The 25,562-nt window shown below is 39.2% G+C and overlaps 1 protein-coding gene across 5 annotated transcripts in view; it reads right to left on the bottom strand.

The window, feature by feature from the left end:
• Window positions 1-25,562, bottom strand: part of LOC126325636 (nucleoprotein TPR-like) — a 263,392-nt gene that overhangs the window by 80,875 nt on the left and 156,955 nt on the right. For all 5 annotated transcript variants that reach the window (XM_049995265.1, XM_049995267.1, XM_049995269.1 and 2 more), the window contains exons 26-27: window positions 12,043-12,325; window positions 3,577-4,065 (exon numbers count right to left, since the gene is read on the bottom strand). In XM_049995265.1, coding sequence (XP_049851222.1) covers window positions 3,577-4,065; window positions 12,043-12,325 — 772 coding nt within the window. The remainder of the gene's footprint in view (window positions 1-3,576; window positions 4,066-12,042; window positions 12,326-25,562) is intronic.

Genomic DNA, 25,562 nt, shown 5'->3' on the forward strand with positions numbered 1-25,562 from the left:
TAGATACGATATCTTTAAAAAGAACGACCACCGGTGTGGACACCCTAAAAGCCGTTGAAGAAGCTGCCAATTCAGCTGGCTTAAACTGGGAATGTTTGGTGTCAGTGACAACAGATGAAGCACCTGCAATGAAAGGGGAACAAATGGGATTTGTTGGATTACTAATAAAAAAGCTACAGTGTACAGAAGAATCATTGTACAGCACCCACTGCATTTTGCACCAAGAAGTACTCTGTGCAAAATCAGCAAAACTGGAGGATATCATGCAAGTGGTTATCGGGCAGTTAATTATTTCAGATGCTACGGGCTTACACATAGACAGTTTCACACGTATTTAGCTGAAACTGAGGAAGAGTACGGTGACATACCATACCCCCGTGAAATCCACTGGCTCAGATGAGAATACTAATAAATCAGTTTTTAAAGGACAAAGGAAGGTACGACACAAGTTAGAAGATCCAGAGTGGGTTGCCGACCTTGCATTTTTAGTGTACATTATCGGACACATGAATGCAATTAATACAAGTTTACAAGAAGAAAATCAGCTAATTTCTGAAATGGCTGAAAAGGTGCAAGCTTTCACTAGCAAGCTTGAGCTGTGGGAACAGCAGCTCTCGTCAGGGAAAGCAGTGCATTTCCCTACTCTGTCTACTGTGCGAGAACAGAATTGCAAAGAATAGGTTTCCATACTCAGTGCAATAAAAGAGGAATTTCTCAAGCGATTTAGGGATTTCTCATATTTATCCAAGCTTCTGAATGGTTCTCGATACCATTTGCTGTTTCTGTAGATGATATTCATCCCAATTTGCAAATGGAATTAGTAGATCTACAGTGTAATTCTCATCTGGGAGACAAGTTCCTTTTGGAAAGACGTGTAATTGACTTTTATCACGACTTTTCACAGCAAGAGTTTCTTTGTCTCCATCGCGAAGCCGCGAAGATAATGTTAGTGTTTGGCTCGACATACATTTGTGAGTGATTTTTTCTGTTATGAAAATTTACATAACTGTTTGCGTTTGTCTGTATGTAGAAATTTTGTTCCAGACATTAAACGTATTGTAAACCCACCTGTGATAATTAAATAAAACATATCGTAGGTAATAGGTACTCTTTCAAACCATGATTTCTTTCAAGCACTCCTACTAACCTTATTCCTTCATTCAATAAAGCAAGCTAGAAATCAAAACTCATTACACAGGAAGGAGCGGAGAGACGGTATGGTGGGGAGGGGAGAGAAGCAGGTGGCCAGCTTGCCCCTGTATGCACGCAGAACACCTGTTAACTGCACACGTGCAAGTGAGCTGCACACGTACGGGATTCCTACCCGCCCCATAGTCTTCATCCTAAGGCCTTTGGCACATTTTGCTGTTTATCAGTTCGTACCAGTCAAAATTACAAAAATGTAACTGAAGACTAAAACAATGAAAAATTGCCAAAATTCTAAAAAATACAGAGTTTTACCCAGTTTTCTCCCAATGAAAGAAATTTATGGGTTTTTCCCCGATTTCCCGGTAGTCCTGGAGCATATACACCCTGTGTAAATAATATGTCTGTATTTCCAACCAACAGCTCAATACAAAGTATCAATGCTAAAAATAAGAATGATCTGCAAGAAGACCAAAATTACTTATCTTGGCCCAAAAAGGGGTCCAATATTCAGGTACGCACATTTTCAATACATTACCAGGAAGCATTACAAACTTGGTTTCACATAAAGCATAGTTTAAACAAAGTTTGAAATACTATTTTGTACACAACTCTTCCTATTCAACAGGTGAATAACATAAAAGGTACTGTTAGACGAACTTAAATAAAAACTTATTTTAGATTTCGTTCCGACAGCACTTTGTCACAACCGTCATGATTAGGTATTTTGTTTATGATAAATTTATTGAAAGCACATAACTAAGTTTTGTTTTGACAATGTATTAATTCTGTCAATATTAACAGTACCAGTTTACTGTAATGTATTCACATATCTTGACTATCTCCTGACAAATGCTCAGGGAAGCGAGTATCATATCCTAATTTTTCTTTTTCTTTTTTTTATGTTATACTTTATAACATGGTCCACATCCAAAGAATCGTCTTATTTTTGGGTCTATGAAATTAAAACTAAATTTAATCTAGTCACCTATATCCACTGTTACCCACCAATATTCCCTTTCCATTTCAAAAGCAATGTTGCTCATGATCTTATTCACAATATAAAGCACATTTTCTGAACCATTCAGCTCTTATGTCAAAAACAGATCTCTTAACTATTTGATTATATAGGGTGTAACAAAAATGTTTGGCACAAACTGCAGGACACATCGCTCACACATAGGCGAAGAAATTACGTTGTATGAGCATGGATCTGAAAAGGTTTGTTTCCATGTTACGACTCAAGGCAGTTTTATTTACAAAATTTCATTTTCTCCAACTCATTAATCACGGGAAAACACACACGAACAGAAAATACCAGCATACCACATGCAACTCTTTCTCACAGGAGATGTTCAATATGCCTTTTGTGGGCATTGACACATGCATCAATCTGCCATCAGCTAATCCATAAATCGAACGGGCATCTGCAATCTCCACACTTGTGTGCACTGCCATTGCATAAGCCACGTCTCTAACTCTATGGAGTAATCAATGTACTTGCAAAGGTTGTACTGAGCACTGGAACAGCTGATGTTACCAGTTACATAGCTTGGCAACAGGACATGTAAAACGAAACACTGGCATTGCACAATGTAACTAGACTTAACCACAACTGTGGGGTCCCCACGATTCTAATCTTTTGTTCTTATGTAACGAGTTGGAGAAAATAAGCTAAAACATGGAAACAAAGTGTTTCCCGAGCCATGTTCATATAATAATTTCTTCGCCTGTATGTGAGGAATGTGTCCAGCAATTTGTGTCATACATTTTAGTTACACTCTGTATAATGTCTTTCCCACAAGCCTACTCAAACATTTTGTAAGCTAGTATGGTCAGTATCTGCACAGCAAATCTAAGTAGTCAAATCTATTTACTGTGAAATGCGAGCTGACCAAATGTTATTTAGGCAACTGTTCACTTATGTTCCTTTGTTGTGATACTGTTGCCAGGTGCATACATGCTGCAGTTTCATCTTTGTGGTGACAATCTCATGTTCCATCTTCTCCTTAAAGCACACTGTTCCACTGTTGTATTCTATGAGAGAGTAAAAATTCCTCACTTTTTTACTGGCTTGACTCCTAATGTAACACATGAATAATGAACTTAATAAACTGGTACTATTATGGCATATCATCAAGTCATTATTCAAAATGAAACATTGTGGCTATTTAATTTGTTTTACAAATTATTCTACCCCATGTGAAAAAACCAACTGTTTCAAGGGAACTGGCCAGTAATCTTGCAAGTGTTCACATATATTGATATAAAAAGGACATACAAAAGAGTCAAAGGGATAAAAGTGTGTAAATCGGTAAGCAGAAGTGTAAGAAGGATGCACAAGGGCCTCAAAAACAAGTAAAATTTAATGAATTTACTATAGAAAGCGTTTAAGATTGAAACAGAACTTCCTCAGTGGTAATTACTAACCTGTAAGGGTGATGCTTTATCATCATCACTTGTTGCATTGTCAGTATCTTCACGCTGGCGCTTGTGACCAGCTTGTGACGTGCTAACTGTAGCAATAGCTGCACTGCTGCTGCTGCTAGCTTGGCTCGATGCTGAGACAGAAGGTGTTTGTTCAGGGCCAGGGGCAGGTGATGTTGCAGTTGCTGGCATTTCGACACGAGGGAGAACCATAGCAACAGCCTGCTGCTGTGAGCCTGTTGGCTGTTGCTGTGCTGACTGTTGCTGCTGTTGCTGGTGGTGTTGTGGCTGTTGCTGCTGCTGTTGCACCTGTTGCTGCTGTTGTGGTTGTGACTGCTGGACCTGTGGTGGAGCTGGTAACAATGTCTGCTGCTGCTGCTGTACTGCTTGCTCTTGTTCCTTCTGCTGCTGCTGTTGCTGATGCTGCTGTGGTTGAGCTGGTTGTTCATTTGATGGCTCCTCCTGAATTTCTGCCGCTTCAGCTTCAGTTGTCTGAAAGTCAAGGACAGATAATTAACTTCGATGTTTTTAATGTCCATTATTTATGTATACGGAAATTTAAAAAAACTATATCTTCCTTTAACATTATGGGTCTAATTTTGAACAGTAGAAATGCAAAGATGTATTACACTATGGTTAAAACCAGATCTTCTGTTACGGAATCTCAGTGCTTCAGATAAGAGCAAAATCTCTGTAACAGACTTGTGGGAAAGGAACAAATACAGTGCCTTGCAATATTCTTCACCAGCATTAGAAAGCTGACTGTCAACAAACAATTACCCTATATTTTTTTAAATATGAGGGCGATTCAAAAATAGCTGGGATCTTAATGCTGCACATTGTGTACCTATAGTACCAGCTTGTGCTGCCAGAGGGCTGTTGTAGGACCTCTTCTGAGGCTTTCCGCCAAGCAGTGTGACCCGACACTGACTAGTCTGTTTGACAGTTTTGTAACTGAGGGTACAGTGCAGAAGTGACATGAAAAAATGGCTACTTCTTACAAGCAATGTGTGGCTGTCAAATTTTGTTTTTTACTCTGTAAGAATGCACTGGAAGCTATTCTGATGAGAACACCTTATAAAGAACAAAAACTCATGTCTACGAGTGGTTTTCTTAGTTTAAGAAAAAGGGAGAAATGGCCACTAAAGATCAGCCCTGTTCCAGTCGTCCCTCAACTGCTCGAAGCGAGGACACTATAGGCAAAATATGTGATCTGATCAGTGAAAATTGATGCAGGACATTCGACCAACTCTCAGACTTATCCAGGTTATACTGGAGCTTAATTCAACTCATTTCGAACATTGATTTAGGGATGTGGAGAGTGGCAGCACAGTTCATGCTGAAACTTCTCACCAGAGATCAAAGGGATAATCACATTGAAGCCTGTCATGAAATGAAGGATGCATTCGAAGACAATCCAACTTTTTTTCAACAAAAATAATCACACACATTGAGTCACATTGCTATGGATATGATCCAGAAATTAAACAACTCTCTACTTAATGGAAGTCAACTGACTCACCTCATCCAAAAAAAGCTCTGCTGATGAAACTGAATGTGAAGATGAAACTGATCTGTTTTTCTGACATCAAAGGGATCAACACCCAGAATTTGTCCCCCAAGACCAGACAGTAAATCAAAAATTATATTTGGAAGTTATGGAAAGGTTGCGCAGAAGTTTGGCGCGAAAACATCTGGCTTTGTGGAATTCTGGGGAGTGGGTCCTGCATCAAGACAACACTCTTGCAAACATGGTTCTCAGTGTTTGCAAGTTATGTCAACGAGGATAACTAGGTTGGCCCATGTGCTCTCTCATCAGATTTAGCAGCCTCTGACTTCTTCCTGTTACTGAGTATGAAATGTGACTTGAAAGGGAAGTGTTTTGCTTATGCTGAAGATATAAAATACAGTGTCATGAAATTGCTAGCGGGTATCAAAAGAATGAATTTGAAAGGCACTTTCAACACTGGAATGAGCATTCGGACAGGTGCATTAATGCTAATAGAGAGACTTTGAAGGAGATTAATGTTCTATTTAAAAAACAATTAAGTAAATGCTTTCTACAAACAAAAAATCGTTATTTTTGGGTTGCCCCTCGTAAACTCCACAAATGGAAGGCAAATGCTGGGAAAGAGAATAAAATCCTCTTTTATTAAGGGGAAATGTTTTTCTTTTTCTTTTGATGTTATTGGAACATCATTTTTATTGGAATTCTCTTCAACTCATCCTAGGATGTATACAAAATTCATTTACTTACTTTTTATTTAATATTTACGTTTATTTGAGTCTTACAGAATTAAGAACATTCTACATTAACTTATAATATTTATAGCTGGCACTGGATAACTGGATATGCCCGTGTTAAGACACTAAAAGCAGCAGATAACGCACTAATTTAGAAAAGATTATGTCAGTCATGCCCATTCACCTGAGGACCAAGAAAACAGGACACAGGCCAGAAAATAAAAATCTGAAATTTCAATTTGGTCCATACTGTGAATAAGAACAACATGTGTAAAACAAATATGAAACTAACAAATGACATCAAAAGCAACGTCTGAAGGGATCAGATATGCAAGTTGCTGCATTTAATGCTAGGACATCAAAATATTCCAGCTGCAAATCCAGTAAAACAACTTGGGGGCAGTCAAGCTATCCAGATAGATTCGAGAATAACAACACAATAGCAGTTTTTAGTACAATCTCTTAACAATATGCAGAAAAAGGACCTTCCACTCAGAAGGGGCACAGAGGTGTAGCAATGTTTTGGTATTGCCAGAACCTCAAGGAATCATCCAGTGCTCGACTGTGCAACAGATCAGGAAAAATTGCTAACCACAATTGTAGCACAGCAAGCCATTGGTAGGCAGAAGATGGGCAGTCAGTTTGGGACATCAAATGCCATTTCAGTGTCAAATAGTGGAATAGGATGATTAGAGAATTATTTTCAAACAATAAGTAATTTTCCAAGACTTGGGTAAGATTGTTTGACAGCAAGCCACAGCACAGTTTATTTAGTCACTTGCTCAAAATAGACTGTAGGACAAAACAATTGCAGTGAGGTCATGTTAACCAACACAGTAGGACACTGTATCAAGCCATAAACCCAGCAATGAATCATCTTCATGAAAGCTATCTCTAAGCCTATAATCCTATAATTCAATGGAGCATGTCCTGCTAACAATAAAATAGGACAGTACACAAAAATATTAGGAAAGGGAATTTTGTTTTGTTCTTTGACAATTCAGATTTTTGGGTGGTGTCTGAATAAAAAGGTCTTGAAAGAGAGGAAACAAAACAGTCCTACAGTTGCATCCAAAAAAAATCTCAATATCATAGACAAGAACAGATAGACACCACACAAACAACCAATCAGGGCTGTTAAGACCTTCCAGATTATCCATAGCAGTACTTCAACAACTAAGGTTTTACAATAGGAACACATTCAGCACTGAGGAAGAGAATATGGAGGATGCCTAGCAGACATTCAGACATATTGTAGGCTATGTGCTAGATACATTGGCGTAAAGAAAGGAAGTACGTGGATCAGAAGTATCCACCTGGGTTCATTAGCACTGTTAGGAAGATGCTACGAAACCATATTGATCTGTATGACAGATTGAAACCCAGTTGTACCTTGGCTGGCAAACAAAAAAAGAAGTAGTGAAAAGAAGCATTAGAGCAGCTTTTTGAGAAAGGTTTGATGAATATGAAAGAAAGAGGTCACCAAGCGAGTTATCAAAAACTCACTAATACGTTTTGGGCCCATATGAAATCAGTCAATGAAACTAAGTCGTGCGGTACTGTCAAGCCCCCTTTTTACACTTTTCAGCACAGACTGACCCAAAAAACTGTAAAATGCAGGGCAGTAAAGTGTAAAATACAGGAATCATGGGAAATACAAGTAAATGAGTCAATTACTGTCGTTCTATTTATACTGTGATAATCACGAGGACAGTGGCTGAATGCTGACACACACACACACACACACACACACACACACACACACACAAATATGCATGTGCAGGTTTCCCTCTTCATTCTGATCACATCCAGTGGTGTAAATAAAACACGGAAGCAAAAGTCTTTCATGAAATCACTTTAAAAAGATATTCGTGGTCTGATGTGAGACTTATCATTGACAATCATCACAAAATTACAGTGAATAAAACTTGAACACAATACTGGTCAAAACACTAAAATACAGCTTGTTGCTGACAAAGAGGTCACTCTGTTCAGAGACAGCATGGGTAGAAAGAGAGCAGACACCGTCATCATGTTACAAAGGTATTTGAGGAGGATTATTTATGTCTGACATCAGGTCATACCAACTTAAGAATATGTGCCTAATCCAGATTAGCATTTTTCATGCAGAAGTAACAGTGATTCATGAAAGCCCATTACAGAAATGGCCATCTTCAAAAGTGGTGTTTAACTGTGAAATTAAATTAAAGTAGTTCAAAACAACGCAATGTGCAGAAGGAAGTTGGTACTAGACTGACTATTATCAGATCGTGATTATGATTAAGACAGTGACTCGGCGTATTTTCCCAAGCCTCCTAACATAGCACATCTCTAATACAGGGGGCCGCGACCCAACACACTAACAATGATGGTATTGCTTAGCATGCTAATGCTGTGTTACATGATCAATAGCTTTACAAACAGTCTGCACTTTCTGCTTTGTTCCAAGCCTGATTTTGAGCAGGAATACAATGCACTTTCTGCAGAAACCTGTGTGGAAATCAATGTTAAAGGTTGTGATAATGTCACAGGAAACTTAAAATGTGGGAAGTGTTGTAACACAGAATTGCTAATGATGGGAAAGCATTGTATTAACCCCTTAAGCCGGGAGCCCGAGTACGTACTCGTGTGCTGCGAATGTCCTCACTGGCGGCATTCTGATCACGTACTAGCCAGCTGCAGTCTCGTAGGTAAAACTGTATTGCTCTGCCATCTGTTGACGACAGTCGATACTACACCGTCACCTAACTACAGACATATCAGTGCTGCTCTGCTTCAAAGATCTTTGTCATGAAGTGAGGCAGTCGAGAGAAATAATGTGTTGTATCTTACAGTCCAAGCGACACACTCGAATGCAAAACGATGCAGCCAAACACTTCGCATGGTTTTACTTCAGAGCAAATTCTCGCAATTCTCAATGAACCACCGAATGGTTTTGACAGTATAAATGACAGTGGGAGTGATCTAGATGTTGACTATGAAAATGATTTTGACTGTTTGGAAGAAACACCCAAAAGAAGTGGAGAAGAAACGGCGGATAGTGTCAATGACATCGAACAAGGTGCACCAGTGAAATGCGCATGGAATGAAGAAGACTGGAAGCACCAAGAAGTTGACAGCTCTTATGTCTCTCTGAAAACACCATTCGTTGGTAAATGTGGACCTGTGATACAGGTGAATTCTGCAGCTGAAGCGTTCAAGCTATATTTTGGGGAAACTATCCTAGAAACAATTGTGTGTGTGTGTGTGTGTGTGTGTGTGTGTGTGTGTGTGAAACTAACCATTATGCTGTAGATTATATACAAAAACAGATTGTTCTACAACCTCGTTCTAGGCTCCGTAACTGTGTAGATAATGACAAAGATGAGCTTTGTGTGTTTTTCGCACTACAGATGTTGATGGGAATTATTCAAAAGCCATCCATAAAGTCGTATTTCAGTAAGCATCCACTTTTGAACACGCCGATTTTTTACCAGAGTATGCAACAAGACAGGTTTGAGCTACTTTGCAGATTCCTTCACTTTGCAAACAATGAAGAACTGAATACATTTGAAGGCAATAAGAGATTGTTCAAGTTGGGCTGCGTCATTCAGCACTTGAATGATACATTTAGAAATACATACAACATGGGAGAAAATATTTCTGCTGATGAATCTCCAACGTTATGGAAAGGAAGGCTGGCAATAAAAATGTACCTGCCTCTAAAATCAGCGAAGTTTGGCATAAAGTCCTACGAGATCTGCAAATCTTCCACAGGTTATTTATGGCAATTTATTATTTATGCAGGAGGTTCTACAGAAATAGAAATGAAATTTCTTTCTGCAGATATCATGAAAACTAGTCAGATTGTAGTGAACTTGTTGAGCCTCTTTTCAACTTAGGTCATATGCTCTGGATGGACAATTATTATAATAGCGTCCTTTTGTGCTACTTCCTGAAGGAAAGAGGTATGAAAGTAGCTGGCACACTTCGACTGAATAGGAAGAATGTACCTGGTGCCTTGAGATGTGCAAAACTGAAGAAAGGTGAACTCGTAGCATATCATTCACACAGCATAATGGTATTGAAATGGATGGATAAAAAGCAGGTTGCCTTTATTTGTACATTTCATAATGATGCAGTTGTTACGGCAACCAAAGCCTCAGTGCATAAAAGAGTACAATAGTTTTATGGGTAGTGTAGATTTGAAGGATCGGAAACTAGAATCTTTTCTCATGGAAAAGAAGAAAGGTGTGAAGTGGTATATGAAAATGTTTAGAAGGCTGATGAATGTTGCAGTGCACAATGCTTTTATTGTTTACAATGCTAGCGGAAAAACAACGGAAGAAACGCATCTAAATTTCAGGCTTCTGCTCATAACACAATTGCTGGAAATTCATGGGAAGAATTTAACTTCACCTTGATGTGGGCGACCTTCAAAAACTCCTGTGCCTGAACATATCACAGCAAGACATTTTATTGAGAAGATCTCACCCACAGAGAAGAAGAGTAAGCCTACAAAGAGATGTGCAGTCTGCTGCAAGAAGACAGAGAAACATAAGGAAACATCGTTCTGGCGCAAGGACTGGTTTAGGACTTTGTTTCGAAGATTGTTTCAAGATATACCACACTCAAAATTCATGTTAAGTGACAATATATGTTTTAATCGTAATAAATATGCATAATACCAATTCCTGAAATTTTGGTAACATTTGAACAAGTAATTCCCATCCTAGAGCAATTTCACTGAAACACTGCATTCTGGGGTCAGGCAGCCATATAAACTACTGCCAGTAGGCTAGGCATGCACCCGGAAACTACCGGCTTGAAGGGTTAAGAGAATAGGACTCCTGTTAGGACCAACAAAAATGTATGAGGAAAAAAATAAATAAAAAAGTAAGAAAATAAAAATGAGGGTTTCACTGCATGTTCAAATGCTCATTAAATCTGATATTAAGGCTGAAATACTGAATTCTGTCTTCCAAAGCAGCTTCATTTATGCATTTAAGCATAATACCCACATTTGACCTTACAGACACAAAAAAGATAAGATATAGGAATACATGAGAGAGAATTTCAAAGAGCTCTACCAAGTAAGAAAAGGAAAGGCCACAGAACAAGATGCCTGTTGCACACTGTGTTGAATACGCAGAGGCACTAGCTCTCTTCCTGTATCAGTTTACTGCAGGTGGCAGGAAAATTATGGAGAGCTGTGTGACTGGAATAAGCACCGGTCATTCCAATATAAAAGTAGGATTGAAAGACTAATACACAGAACTATACACAAATTTTACTAACACAACAGCCATTTTGTGGAAGTCAACATTATTGCTGCAAATACCGATAGCATGAAACCCAGTTTGCTATGTTCATTCACGAGATCCAGGAAACAATATATAGAGGAGCTCAAGTTGATGACACATTTCTTAATTATGGAAAGCCTTCGATACAGTTTTGCCCAATTGAATAGTAAACAAACTAAATGCATATGGAATAGCAGAACCGATATGTGACTGTATTGAAGAATTCTTTGAGAACAGAACTGAATATATTGCTCTTCATTGTGAGGCATCACCAGGAGTTAAAGAAACATCTGGCTTATCTCCAGATAATTGTAATACGGATGCTGCTGTTCACAGTTTATATGAATGGCCTGGTGTTTAAGTGCAAAGCAAAATGAGGCCAACCTTACATGTACACTGTGAGGTGTTATCATCAGACACTTGCTACAAAACGCAGAGATATGTGGCAAAAACTAAAAGTTGTAAATCATCAATAGTGAAATTAGAAATCTGGAGTACTGGTTTGGTGTGGTGTCCCTGAGCAGTGCTACCATAAATGTGACAATCTAATCATCACACTACCATTAACATTTACAAAAGAGTAGCATTATGGCTGAAGTGTGTTTATGTCTCCATGCTGTGTATTTGTAAGTACTGGGCAATACTATTCTTATGTACAAATTACGGGTAGTACAGTAATTTCCTTTTCACTTATATTGTTGCACCATGCTGGCATGCCACATAAGTTAGCCCACTTAAAGTCATTGCATGTGCAGAAGTAACAGTAACTGTAACTGTGTAAGCTGCTGATTAACAGAACACTGAAACTGAATTGAAGAAATAAAATCACCGTTAATTACTGGATTAAATACTGACACTGCTATAAAGGTAAGTAACTTTCCATGATTGTGATGCTCAATTCTAACTCCCAATAATCACAAATAATACTGGCATTAGTAAATACCTCTGAAGACTCAGCAGAGCTGAGACCAGTGATTGTCGGTGTAACAGTCGCCTGGCGCACTGTCTGTTGCCCACTGCTGCTACTGCTGCTTGCTGTGGCAATAGGCATCGCGGTGCTTGTGGCAGGCATATATTCTGTGTGACTGGAAGTGGGTACTGATGTCTCCCCAGTACCACTACTATGTACAGCTTGCTGCTGCTGCTGCTGCTGCTGCTGAGTGGGCATCGGAGACAATATCACTTGTCCCTGTACCACTTGGCTCTGTCCTTGCTGCTGCTGATTACTGCTTAGGAAAGGGAGAGTGACTGGATATAATATGACCATTCAAATAGATAATTTCTGTTTTTATTCTCCATACCACAGAAAGAATCAATGTTATCATCTCATCCCAAAAATGCATATATTTGTTGTTTTTAATTGTTTTACATAATCTGTTGAACAAAATGTCATTCTTACTTCTAATAAGGGAAGCTTCCCATTGCACCCTACTCAGAGTTAGTGGTAAGACAACTCTGTGAACACTCCATCAAAAACTGAATATAAATCAATTGAAATAGGCAGAAGGTTACTGCACTGTGATAAAAGAAGCAAAACTGAAACAGTAAATGGTCTAAGCTCAAGATGAGCAACATCAATCGAACTTGAATAGCCACAGCATAGTGGTTATGTGGTTACAATGTTGGACAGCAAAGGGGGAGATCCATGTTCAAATCTCCCGCGTGCCTTCCCCTTTTTCTCTCCACGAAATTATGAACTGATCATGTGGTCATTGACGTGTGTGTTCGCTGTGTTTAAATTTGTGTCTGTGTTGGTATAAAGTCCATCTGCAACAGTGGCTTGTAAGGAAGGGTCCTCTAGACGTACGTAACTCTCTCTCTCTCTCTCTCTCTCTCTCTCTCTCTCTCTCTCTCTCTCTCTCTCTCTCTGGGGTGTTTCCTCCCCCCCCCCCCCCCCACAAGCGCCGCATGTTATGACCCTTGTGTTCCATTTTTGAACTTTTGACTCTTGAATTCCTTTGTTGAAACATAGTTCATGCCCATTTATTTGTGCTTTCATTTCTATGATAGGTCTAAGCAGCATCCCACCTGCTCTCGCTGTTCATCACATTTAGTTGTGGCAGTAATATATTCTTACCACAAGACTCATATCCTACAACCAATGTATAGTACAACAATTATCAAGACTACAGAAGCAGAACACACACATTAATGACCGGATGATCGCTTCACAGTTTTGGTTATTGATAACTTAATACCAGTGACCGAGTTCAATTTGTACAGCACTACAGATGGTCACTATGTGATCGAAAATTGATTCTGCTATCAATAAAATATCAATATTACTGCCAACGCTGACCTTCCTTTTAATTTAACATATATGGTTGTTGCGCACACAGCACTCCATGGAGTTGCCAATCTTTTATGGGCGATGTATAGTTTGCACAACACAATGGCATCTTTCGAAGAGGCTTGGAAAGATGTATGCCACACCTCAGTGGACCCTTTAATCACTGTGTTTTGGGCCATAGTAGCCTGCTATTCCAGTTCCCAGAGCCTCAAAATATTGCATTGAAGTTGTAATCATAAGTTGGTGCCTGGTATTCTGACGTCAAGACAATCTCGTGTAGTTGCATCTTTATAGATGATTGGCGAGTTCATTTCCTGGAATTCCTATGTGGCTCAGTGTCGAGCTGTGGAGATCAACTAGAAGGTCCTGAATGCTGGCAAAGAAGATATTTTTTGAGGTGGATAAGCCTGTTAAGCAACTCGTGGAACTTTTAAAGATCAGAAAGTTTGTCATGGCCAGGGATTTGACATACTGCAAAGCCTGAGATATGACAACCAACTCTGTAGTGTATACGCTGTAGACATTCGGCAGAGTGTGCTTCTCATATCTCCTTTAATGTGCAAAAGTGTAACCAACCCTGTCGTTGACTTTCGATCCATCCCTGTAGATGCACACTGAATTAGAATAATCATGGAGGATTGAAGGAAAAAGGTTTCAGAGAAGGGTAGGTTCAGCATTCTTCTTGCGGCCACAAAAGAGATCAATCCATTATCCCAGGACAGGCAGCAGACCGTGGGTGGTGTCAAGAAGCAGCTCTAGGAATACAGAGTACAGACGGTCCTTTGGTAGAGTATCGAGACAGATCCCAGCTGGTTTGATGAGTTTTGGGTGATGCGCAAACAGTCTTAACTTTCAGTTGTCAAACAGAGTTGAGTGACAAGGGTAAGTAGGCACCTGACAGATTGTGATTGTGTAATTTGCCATACACTGCTGTCATCTAACCTGCAGCAGCGGGACATCAGCTTCTGCCAGAAGCTGTCAACAGGGCTTTTACAGAATGCCTCATTGCCTGCTGCATGCCGGTGTGGTGAACAGGGTCCAGCAAGCTCAGTACAGACAGCACTGCCGACCCACAGGTAACACGTCCATAATCCAAGCAGGATAAAATCGGCAGTTTGTAAAATCTCAGAACAACTACACAGTTTACGCCCCACGAGGAGCTACTCAGAGAATTGAGAGCATTTAGCTTCTTCATGCAAGTCACCTTGAGCCAGCAGACATGTGCCAGGTAAGCAAGCTTGTAGTCAAATAAAATACCAAAGAAATGAAAAGTTTCAATGACTTCAATTAACTGGTCACCAAGATAAATTTCTGGGTGCTGGCAAATAATCTGGAGTTGGCAAAAATGCACAACTTAATTTTGCAGGAGAAAATAAACAGCCATGATACAGGACCCAGTCATGTACACTCCAGGCAGCCCCTGAAAATGGTGCTCAGTGGTGTGCAGCAATGCAGGGGTGTAGTATAGGCAAAGATCATCCACATACAGTGATGAAGAGACTGTGGGGGCCACTGCATTTACAATACCATTGACAGAGTCAAACCTATCCAGGCCCGAAAAAGTCAGAGGTAGGAAATTCTGGATAAAAGTGGGTAAACTACGCTGGAAACACTACACATGCAGTGTAGATAGACTGTGATGTTGCCATGTGGCATCGCATCCCTTCTGTAGGTCAAAGAACACAGTTATCAGATGTTGGCAGTGTGTGAATGCTTTGGATGCTGAAGACTCCCGACGAACCAGATTATCTATGGTGGGTCTAAAAGCCACTTTGAAATTGTCATATACACCCTCCAGCTTCCAGGCACCAGAAAATATGGCAGCTGACCATTCATTCAAATAGTTCACGCAGCCCATTTGTCAGAGAGATTGATCGGTAGTTAGTTAAAATATGTGGGTCCTTAAATCAGTTTCAGGACAGGAATAACAACTTACCGCCATTGAGAGGAAAATTCTCCTTCCTGTAAAATACAATCAAAAAGCTCAACAACATGTTTCATCCTGTGGGTAAGGTGTTTGACCATTTGGTTGTGGATTTTGTCAGGTCCAGGGACTGTATCTTGACACATTGCCAAAGCACTGTGAAGCTCCTATGCACTAAATGGGACGTTGTTTGATGGAGAGCTGTGTGCATGAAAAGACAGAGGGCAGTGCTCAGTAAGTTGTTTACATGTCAGGAAATGAGGATGGTAATGACTGCAAGCGGACACTTCCTCAAAGTGCTGCACAACACTCGACAAGTACCATGGGACCGGTGCTGATATTACCACTGACAAGGATGTCAGGAATCGCTGCAGGAGGTGGATTGCTGTGGAGTGTAGTTCATACTTGGAAAGAGCGGGTGTGGGATTGCATAGATGATACATATTGCTCCCAACACTCCTGCTTCATTTTCTTTTTTTTTTATTAAAAACCACACTTTCAGCTTGAGTCTCTTGAATGCTATTAAATTATTCACAGAGGGATGGCGCTTGTGCTGCTGAAGTACCCCAAGCGTTCCCTGATAGCTGTGGCTATGTCTTCAAACCACCATGACCGGCGGTCATAGGGGGAGCTGGAGGAGAGCACTATTGTTGCTACTGCAACGTGACTCATAGTATCAATGGTATCCTGTACCATATTGTTGATATCCATGACAAGCCTGGCTGCAAAAGTGGCTGCAGAGGAGAAAGCCTGCAGTCAGCTTTCTAAAGCAACCAATGCAAAGCATGTTCCAGACATCTGTGACTGGAGAGAGAGAGAATGATAGGAAAATGGTCATTGTCACCAACATCGCCATGAAGCAGGGGTAAGATACTCGAATTGCAAACTGTGAAATCAATAACTGATTATGTTCCTTGGGCCACAATGAAATGGGTTCCAGAGTTGAGCAGGCAGAAATCCAATTCTGAAAGGTGATAGTCTAGTACTCTGCCTCCGTGAGACATAGCGGATTATGGGCATTAAAGTCCCCCAGCAAGAGGAAGGGGGGAGGTAGCTGTTTCACTAACTAACAGCTTGGAGAAGTCCTTCTTACATTACATTACATATGTTCGCACTGACATGTAGGTGCCAACGGCCACAGGCTGTAGTGCAGTAGTAAGGGGCACCTGTTCACTTGAAGCATCAGAGAATATGAGAGTACAGACCCCACAAGACACTCTCTTGACATTAACAAAATTGGTACAATAGGCTTTGTTGTTTTTCAAAGTAGCGAGGTGTGTTGCCGAAACCATGTTTCCTGATAAGCTATGCTAATTACAGAGTAAGTAGTCATTAAATGATGGAGTTTGACCAGATGAGGAATAGTGGCCATTACAGTCCCATTGAAGGACCGTTGGAGCCAGGTCGGCAAAAATGGTGAATCAGAAAGATGGGTGCGATTACTTCCCTACTAGTTCGTTGTCCAACTAATTGTGTGATCTGTCATATGCACAGGCTTGACCCTTGCAGGGATAGGGAGCAGAACATCCAAAGCCTTAGACAGTAGTTTATCTTTCTGCTTATCCTTCTTATCCTAGTGATACTTTGGTTTCTGTGAAAATGTACCCATTTTATCTTCCAGAAGTGAAGAGGACTGTACTTTTCATTGGTCTGCAGCATGTGGCTGCGGTCCTTGTCTTGAGAGGAAGGGCTCCTTGACAGATGTCCTCAACCCTGACGACACTAGATAATGACTAGGTATCTCTGGCTGCACCTATGGTGTGGGAACCACCGGACTATAGGTGTAGGAGGTGAGGGAGCTGACACTCCCGCCTCCAACCACAGGACAGGCCCTGGAATCATGGATAGGAGATGTCATGGGAGGTTTTGTCATCTTGCGAAGTATGGACTGTGATGAGTCACAAAATTTGAGGCTATATCAGTCGGAAGAATTATTTCAAACTTTTTCTTTGCATCTTGACAGGACAGGCAGTCAAGTGTTTTAAAGTTTTGAATTTCCTTCCCCCTCTTGAACACTGAGCACTGCAGTGAATGAGGAGGGTGCAGTTTCGCACAGTTAACACACTCAGGGGGTTTGTCAGAAGGGCTGTCCTCATGGGATGCCTGACCACATGGTCTACAGATAGCCTCATTAGAACAGTGGGAGGACATGTGTTTGAACCTTTGGCACCTAAAACAGCTTATAAACCGCAGCCCTAAACTTGTCAGGCAAAATGTTGCCTTCGAAGGCTAGGATAAATGCTCCAATGTCCACTCTCTTATGTTTTGATCCCCGCTGGATGCTGCAAACAGAATGGAGTCTATGCCGTGCCAGATTAGTTTGCAGTTCTTGATCAGTTAGTAGCGTTAGCTCCCAATGGAAGATAACACTTTTAACTCTATTGACCTTGTAACGAGGAGAAATTGTGACTAGCATGTCTCCTATCTTAACACAGCCTGAAGTGTACATGAATGGTTGGCGTGCAATGTTTTGATCAGCAAAGATCCATTTCTCATCTTCCCCCTTTTGCAGCAACCTCCCCAAACCAATCTTCAATATTTTCAATAAAAAACAATGGCTTCATTTTAGCGAAAGATTCGCTGTCAGTTCAGGAACAAATCAAGAACTTGGTGAACTGTCCACTTCTATTTCTCCTTACCTGACTCTCGTCTTGAGGCACAGTCTAACACAGAAATGCCCAGGATTGTAAACCTCTGCATTAAAATCACTCTTCTTGAATGTTGAGACAGCCACCATTAAGTCTGATCCGTTGGTTGCGGATAATCTGCCCCCATGCCACTCACTCCAATTATTGGAGGCTCTTCCTGTGGGTGCCGCCCAACCAAGGCAAAGACCACCTGGCACCAGTAGCTGTTGCCTGCAGTCCTTGATACTCCGAAGTGGATAGGTACCTACTACTTGACTGACACAGGGAGGTTGCAGCTCAGGCAACGGCAGTGCAATCCTTGCATGGTCAGGGGGGCAACCACCGAGAGGGTACATGACAATCCCACCACAACAGTCTGACCACTGTGCTGTACTTCAGGTGCAATGGTACATCCACTTTACAGGTAAGTGTAAGAGATAACAGTGTACAGGAGACAGTTAATGTACCACAGTAAGGCGTTGTTCCCCAAACAGCCTTCACTCCCGGAAGATTTGGAAATTTAGGGTTCAAACCTAAAATGGGAACCAGAATTTAAAAAGCCAAAAAAAGGTGCGTTGTAGGAGAAAGTAAGTCCAGAAAATAGTAAAAATACCAAGTTAAATAAGTGACCAAATAGGACGACTCCTATTAGTTGTCCCTTACAACAGGCAAGGAATGGTTGTGGGTATCTTCTAACCCCCAACATCGCAGGGGAGAGAGGAGTGAGGGGAAGCTGTCATCTGTACTCAGGTGATTCACGTGAAAAGGATTCCAAAGTGATTATGGTCACATGACACGAATTACGAGACTTTAAACATGTAATGTTTGCTGTAGCTAGATGCATGGGACATTCCATTTTGGAAACCATTAGGGAATTCAGTATTCTGATATTAACAGTGGGGTCATTCCATGTCATATAATCCAGCCAAAAGTAGATATAAAATCCATGGTTTTCGGATTTGTTCCAAAGTTCACATGTGAAATGTATGCATAAAGATAAGAAAATATCCAAAGTTTCGTCCGATTCTATCAAGCAGTTTCTGAGCTATCACTGTTCAAAGTTTTAGGCTAATTGTATATCCAAGAGTGATTAAGACATAACTAAAGCATGCATGCTTTTACAGAATTTGAAGCAAAATCATTAGTTTTGAAGTAAGGGCCCTGAAATTTTTACTGTTTTGTTCTAAATTAAACACCGAAACTTATATCTACAAAATTACGATTTATAATGTTCAATCATATTGAAAAACTGTACTGAAACTCAAAATATTGTTTATTTCAAAATTGTAATGTAGGCATAGAAGACTATAAATAGCTAAAATCTCTCTCCAAACAACTCAATACAACTACAGTATAACCTCGATAGCGCGAACTCGCATAAGATGAACTCGCGGTTAACGCGAAAAAAATATTGATCCCACCAGAAATACATTAGTTCTTATGGTACGTTTTATCAGTTAACATGAATTTTGGTTGAGGCGCTTTACAAACTCTGTTTCAGTTCCTAACGTAATTAAATTTCACTGTAACACAAGCTTCCGACCTTAGAGTATTATAAAGCATAATTTTTTTCCAAAATGAATGCAAGAAATGTAACTACAAAGCTCTTTATACTTATTGTTGACTCGTTTTTAATGTATTGTAGGTCAGTAGCCATGATTATCACCTCAACAATCAGCGTTGTACTGTGCTGTAATGCTGACGACAGTGAGAGTTTCGTCACTGCGATATCGGTAAATCCGAGAAACCGCGTTGTATTAAAAACAAAAATATGGACACTTTACCTTGCATCTACTCTCACCGCAAGAAAGCTTGGATCGATGGCACATCATTTCGCAAGTGGCTTCTTCGTTTCAACAGTCGAATGGTTGCTCAAAATAGACATGTTCTTCTTACACTGCACAGATGTACTGCTCATAACGTTCATGATCTGAACCTGTCCACATAAAGGTTCAGTTTTTTTACCCAACGCCACAAGCCGCCTCCAGCCTTTGGACCAAGGCATAATCTGTCTCATAAAGAGAGCTTATCATAAGTGACTTTTAAGAGCTGCAATTCGTGCAACTGAAAACAATAGTGCAACCCCAAATTGGAAACCACATAAAAGCCATCACAGCAGCCTGAAACTGTATCGCCACATCATATAGGGAAGTGCTTTAACAGAGCTTGGAGACATAGCAACACTGAAGATGTCCACGAGTTAGAAAATGCCACTTCACCTGATGAATGGACAGTTCTGCAGGACGTTGTGAACCCTGGGATTAGTTTAGAAGAATTCATTAGTGTAGACGAGGATGTTGCCGTACATGCTTCTGTGGAATCGGATGTGCCAAAAGCTGCAAATGAAGGCCATCAGAAGAAAGTGAATAGGAAGAGAATACAGATACCAATTTCACCTACCCGTCAGGAGATGTTTACAGTCTTGGATTGTTTAGAACGGTTCGCTTCAACATCCAACGTCACTGCTGGGTTTATTTACGCTATCATTACAACTGGTTGTGAAATTACAAAACATTATTGTTCCCATGAACGTTTGTGAGTACTTGTAATTTTATGATCACTTTATAGTGTAGTAAGTCTATAATAATGTGACTGATAGTGTAGTGTATTACACACTAGTGTGCTGCTGTACATGTATACTTATTAAAATCCGCGCTTTTCATTTAACACGAATATTTTAACATGAACTGGTCCCTTCGGATTCGTGTTAACGAAGCTTTACTGTATATATTTTTGAAAACAGCATAAAATTATCTTTTCAAGTGGTGCAAAAAATTGGTGGAGTTCTGACTTGTAACAATTTTATCTTATATTCATGTCAAAACAAGTTTTATCTATTCAAAACATATAGAACGGCTATTTCAAGATTCAAAATGGTTATAGTAAAGATTATGTAGAACTAAAAGGTTTTAAAACTATAATTTGGAGGATCAGCTACTTAAAACAGTAATTTATTAGCAAATTTTTTGGTATTTTTTTTAAATTGGGACAGAAATTTTACTGTACTTGTAATTTTATTTATTTATTTGTTTTGTTTCATTTAGCTGAAGTTAAAGTCGAGAAACATACAACATTTTTGGACTCATGAGAAGTGTGTTGAAGTTCAGATGAGGCAGTATTACTATGCAAATATGCACATACAAAATTCACATGTCAGCAGTCTGCCCGCTGTCTTCAATCAAAACATGAAACCCTCCCTCCCCCACAGCCTGCCTGTACTCCAAGCCTATCAGTGAGCATTTGGCTCTGTTAAAGTTAACTGCCTAATGTTTTCTGCTTAATGACATTTTAAATAATGACTGTATAAACACAGTTATAATTTTATTTTTAAAGCTTTGTTTGTTTGTTTGTGTGTGTTTCTTATCATGGAGATACGAGTTCAAGTAGAGATGAAAATAATTTTAAGTGTTCAGTAGGTTCATTACTAAATTTTTCATGTGAAGATACTTCACTGACGAAAACCAAATACATTTATTTAATTTTGGAAAGTTGTCTAAAGAAGAAGTAGAAATTTTAGTTTGGCATACTAATAAGCAGTACAGTGAAACAGGTGATATTTGTTCCCACCATTTCTGTCATTTTTTAAAGCATTTTGAAAAGAACCAAAAATCCTATTATGATCCATTTAAGAAACATTCTGTACCTTTAACAAAGAAGAAAGTTTTGAGGATAATTACTCCGGAAAAAAACAAAATACGTTAAGGAAAATAAGAACTTTATTTTATGCCAGGAAAGCTGTTGTGCAGTACATGTAAAAAAACTGTTGAACGCGGCAGCACCTGCTCTAGATCATGAAGATATTGCTCTACTTGAAAGTGATGAAGCAAATGAGAGTGAATTAACCAATGCAAGAAGAGTAGTAGAAAGAGAAAAATTGAATGAAACTCTTTTAGGGTTGGCTGTGGCACCACTTCAGTCATTATCTACCCAAACGAAGAAAAAATATGCTAGAAAGAAGTTTGAAAAGGCCAAAGACCAGATTTAAAAATCTGGCATTTGTTTTGAAAGTACAAGAATCCAACAATGGAGTGAATCTGACAGTACAAGTCAAGGTAATGAACTGAAGACAAAATCTGAGTATCTTGATCATTCAGTGAATGCTATAAAGGAAAAACTCAGGACAAACTTAACCAAACGAGAAAAAAAAAATACAGATATTAAGAATCACCCCAACGTCTTGGCTTCGCAGAAAAGCAGCAGAAAAATATACTGTATCAGAATATTTAGTGCAAAAAGCCAAAACACTTGTGAATGAGGAAGGTATTTTGGCTTTGACAGATCCCAAACATTGTGATGTGTGCCCGAAAACATGTGAATTACTGCATCTACATCTAAGAGAAATACTAGAAGACTACGATGAAGATGAAGACATTAAATATTCGCAGTGGGTTTCAAGCGATGATAGACTGACTTTACAAACAATGCTACTACCTTGCAAGGAATTTACTGATTTTACTACAAAAAAATTGAGTCTCTGATATCTCACTCTTACATCACAAAAACTCAAAACTCTGACATGAAACAGAGAAAAGAAAATTTGCCATTTAATGACATTTTAGTTCTTATGGATTTTGCAGAAAACTATAACTGAAGCGCAAATGGCTCTGAGCACTATGGGACTTAACATCTGAGGTCATCAGTCCCGTAGAACTCAAAACTACTTAAACCTAACTAACCAAGAACAAAACACACATCCATGCCCGAGGCAGGATTTGAACCTGTGACCGCAGCAGTCGCACAGTTCCAGATTGAAGTGCCTAGAACCACTTGACCAAAGCGGCTGGCAAAATGAAGTGCAATCCTACTACTGGGGCCACTTGAGCTGCTCAGTTCATCCCATAATGATTTTTTTCTAAAATGAAGATTCCACCACAAAAGAAACATCATTGAGTTTAATTTCATATGATCTAAAGCATGATGTACCATTTGTTTATTCAGTACAAGAAAAAACCATAGATTTTATAAAACAAAACTTTCCGGACGTTGACCAAATTGAGCATTTTACAAATGGTTGCAGTTCTCAGTACAAAAACTTCAAACGCATGATACATTTATGTTTTCACAAGGATTTTAAATTAAATGCAAGCTGGTCATTACTTCTACGAGTCATGGTAAAACAACATGCGATGGGATTGGGGGCACATTCAAGAGAACTGTTACAACAACAACAAAAACTTGCAGAGCAGTAGGTAAAGTGAGCAGATAATAAATACTGAACAAATGGACAATTTTGCAAAAGTTTACTCTCAAAAATATATATATTTTTTTACTTTTTACAGGAAGAAGAAATTGAAACTAAAAGAACAATTCTAGATTTCAAGTGGCTGAAACAATACTGGATACAAGAAGTTTCCATTATTTTAAGCCAGCTTCTTGCGAAGAAATTACAGCCAAATGAGTGAGTTCAGACTCAGAAATTTTGTTGAAACAAAATATTTTTATGACTATCCCAACTATGAAGCCTAACGTACATTCTTTCGTTGCATGTGTTTATGAGCAAAAATGGTGGATAGGAATGGTTCTGGGTTTCAATGAAGAAGAAGAGGACTATGACATTCTTTTTATGCAGCCTCAAGGACCAGCAGAAACTTTCTTTTCGCCTGAAAAAGAAGACAGGTGTCCTGTTCCACCAGCCTATCTTTTTATGTGTAATAGCTCCTCCAGAGGTAGCATCTCAGTTCTCAGTTCGGCAGATCTTTTAAGATTGATGCTAATTCCCGAAATGAAATCATCAAAACATAGAACATTTCAATGTTTATTGTAATAAAAAGAAAGTAACCTTAATGGATATTTAAATGTAATTATTGTGCATACTGCTTCATATAAACTTCATATAATAATTCAACTCAATAATTATTGGACTTTAATGTCATCAAAAACTCTCTGTGCAAAGGATTCATTTGAAAACGAATAATCGCCAACTCATGTATTCAAATGTAAGTACACCTATTTATGTAAAATTTACAATGTATGTATCTTTTATTTTAAAATAGTTGATACATAAAAACTGAGTTCATCTGGTGTTTTCAGATTTGTATATTTAATTACAATATCAAACATGTATTTTACACAGTAAATTACAAAATTTGACTTTAATTTGTAATACAATTGTTACAACTCAGAACTCCACCAATTTTTTGTACCATTTGAAAGGTAATTTTATGCTGTTTTCGAAAATATATGGTCGTATTGGGTTATTTGGAGAGACATTTTAACTATTCATAATTTTCTAAACCTACCTCACAATTCTGAAACTAACAATATTTTGAGTTTCAGTACAGTTTTTCCAATATGAACGAACACTATAAATCAGAATTTTGTAGATCTGTCAGTTTCAGTGTTTAATTTAAATAATAATGGTGAAAATTTCAAGGCTCTAGTTTCAAAACTAACGATTTTGCTTCAAATTCTGTAAAAGCATGCATGCTTTAGTTACTTTTTATCACCCTCGGAAATACAATCAGCCTAAAACTTTAAACAATAACTCAGAAACTACTTGCTAGAATTGGATGAAACTTTGAATATTTTCTTGTCTTTATACATACAATTCACATATAAATTTCATAAACGCCTGTGACAGAATGGTGTAGGGCCCTGGATGATTTACTATGCAATAATCCAGTGTCAAGAGTGTGCTCGGAATACCAAATTTCAGGTATTACTTCTCACTACGGACAACAGTCTTCACTTTATGACCAAGAGAGCAGTTTTGTAGAGCTGTCTGTGCAACAGCCAAGCAACACTGCATGAAAGAATCACATATCAATGTGGGACATACAATGACTGTATCTATTAGGATAGTATGGTGAAATCTGACGTTATGGGCTATGGCACAAGATGAACAACGTGAGTGCCTTTGCTAACATTACATCGTCACCTGCAGTACGTCTCCTGTGTTCAAGATCATATTGTTTGGATCCTTGACAACTGGCAAACCATGGCCTGGTCAGATGAGTCAATTTCAGTTGATAAGAGATGACGGTAGAGTTTGAATGTGGTGCAAACCCCACAAAGCCATGGACCCAAGTTGTTGACAAGGCACTGTGCAAGCTAAGGGTGGCTCCAAAACTGTGTCAGCTGTGTTCACATGAAATGGACTGGGTCCTCTGGTTCAACTGTACTGGTTGTTCACTGGAATGGTGGTATTCAGCTACTTTGAGGCTATTTGCAGCCTTCATGGGCTTTATGATTCATAAATATGATAAAATTTTTATGGATGACAATGCACCATGTCACCGGCCTACAATTGTTCGTGATTGTTTTGAAGAACATTCTGGACAATTGGGTGAATGATCTGGCCATCCGAATCACACAACAGAATCCCACTGAATATTTACGGGACATAAGTGAGAAGTCAGTCAGTGCACATAATACTGCACCGACGACACTTTCACAATAATGGTCGGATACAGAGGCAGCATGGCTCACTATTTCTGCAGGGAACTTCCAGTTACTTGCTGAGCCCATACCACATCGAGTTGCTACACTGTGCCAGGCAAAAGGAGGTCTGACATGATACTAGGAGGCATTCCATGACGTTTATCACCTCAGTGCTAACGTTAGCATGCTAAAGAATTGAGTGTTTTTTCAAAACTTAATAAATGCTCAATTGTTCTAAATTT

The sequence above is a fragment of the Schistocerca gregaria genome, chromosome 2 (assembly GCF_023897955.1).
Source record: "Schistocerca gregaria isolate iqSchGreg1 chromosome 2, iqSchGreg1.2, whole genome shotgun sequence".
Classification (NCBI taxonomy): domain Eukaryota; kingdom Metazoa; phylum Arthropoda; class Insecta; order Orthoptera; family Acrididae; genus Schistocerca; species Schistocerca gregaria.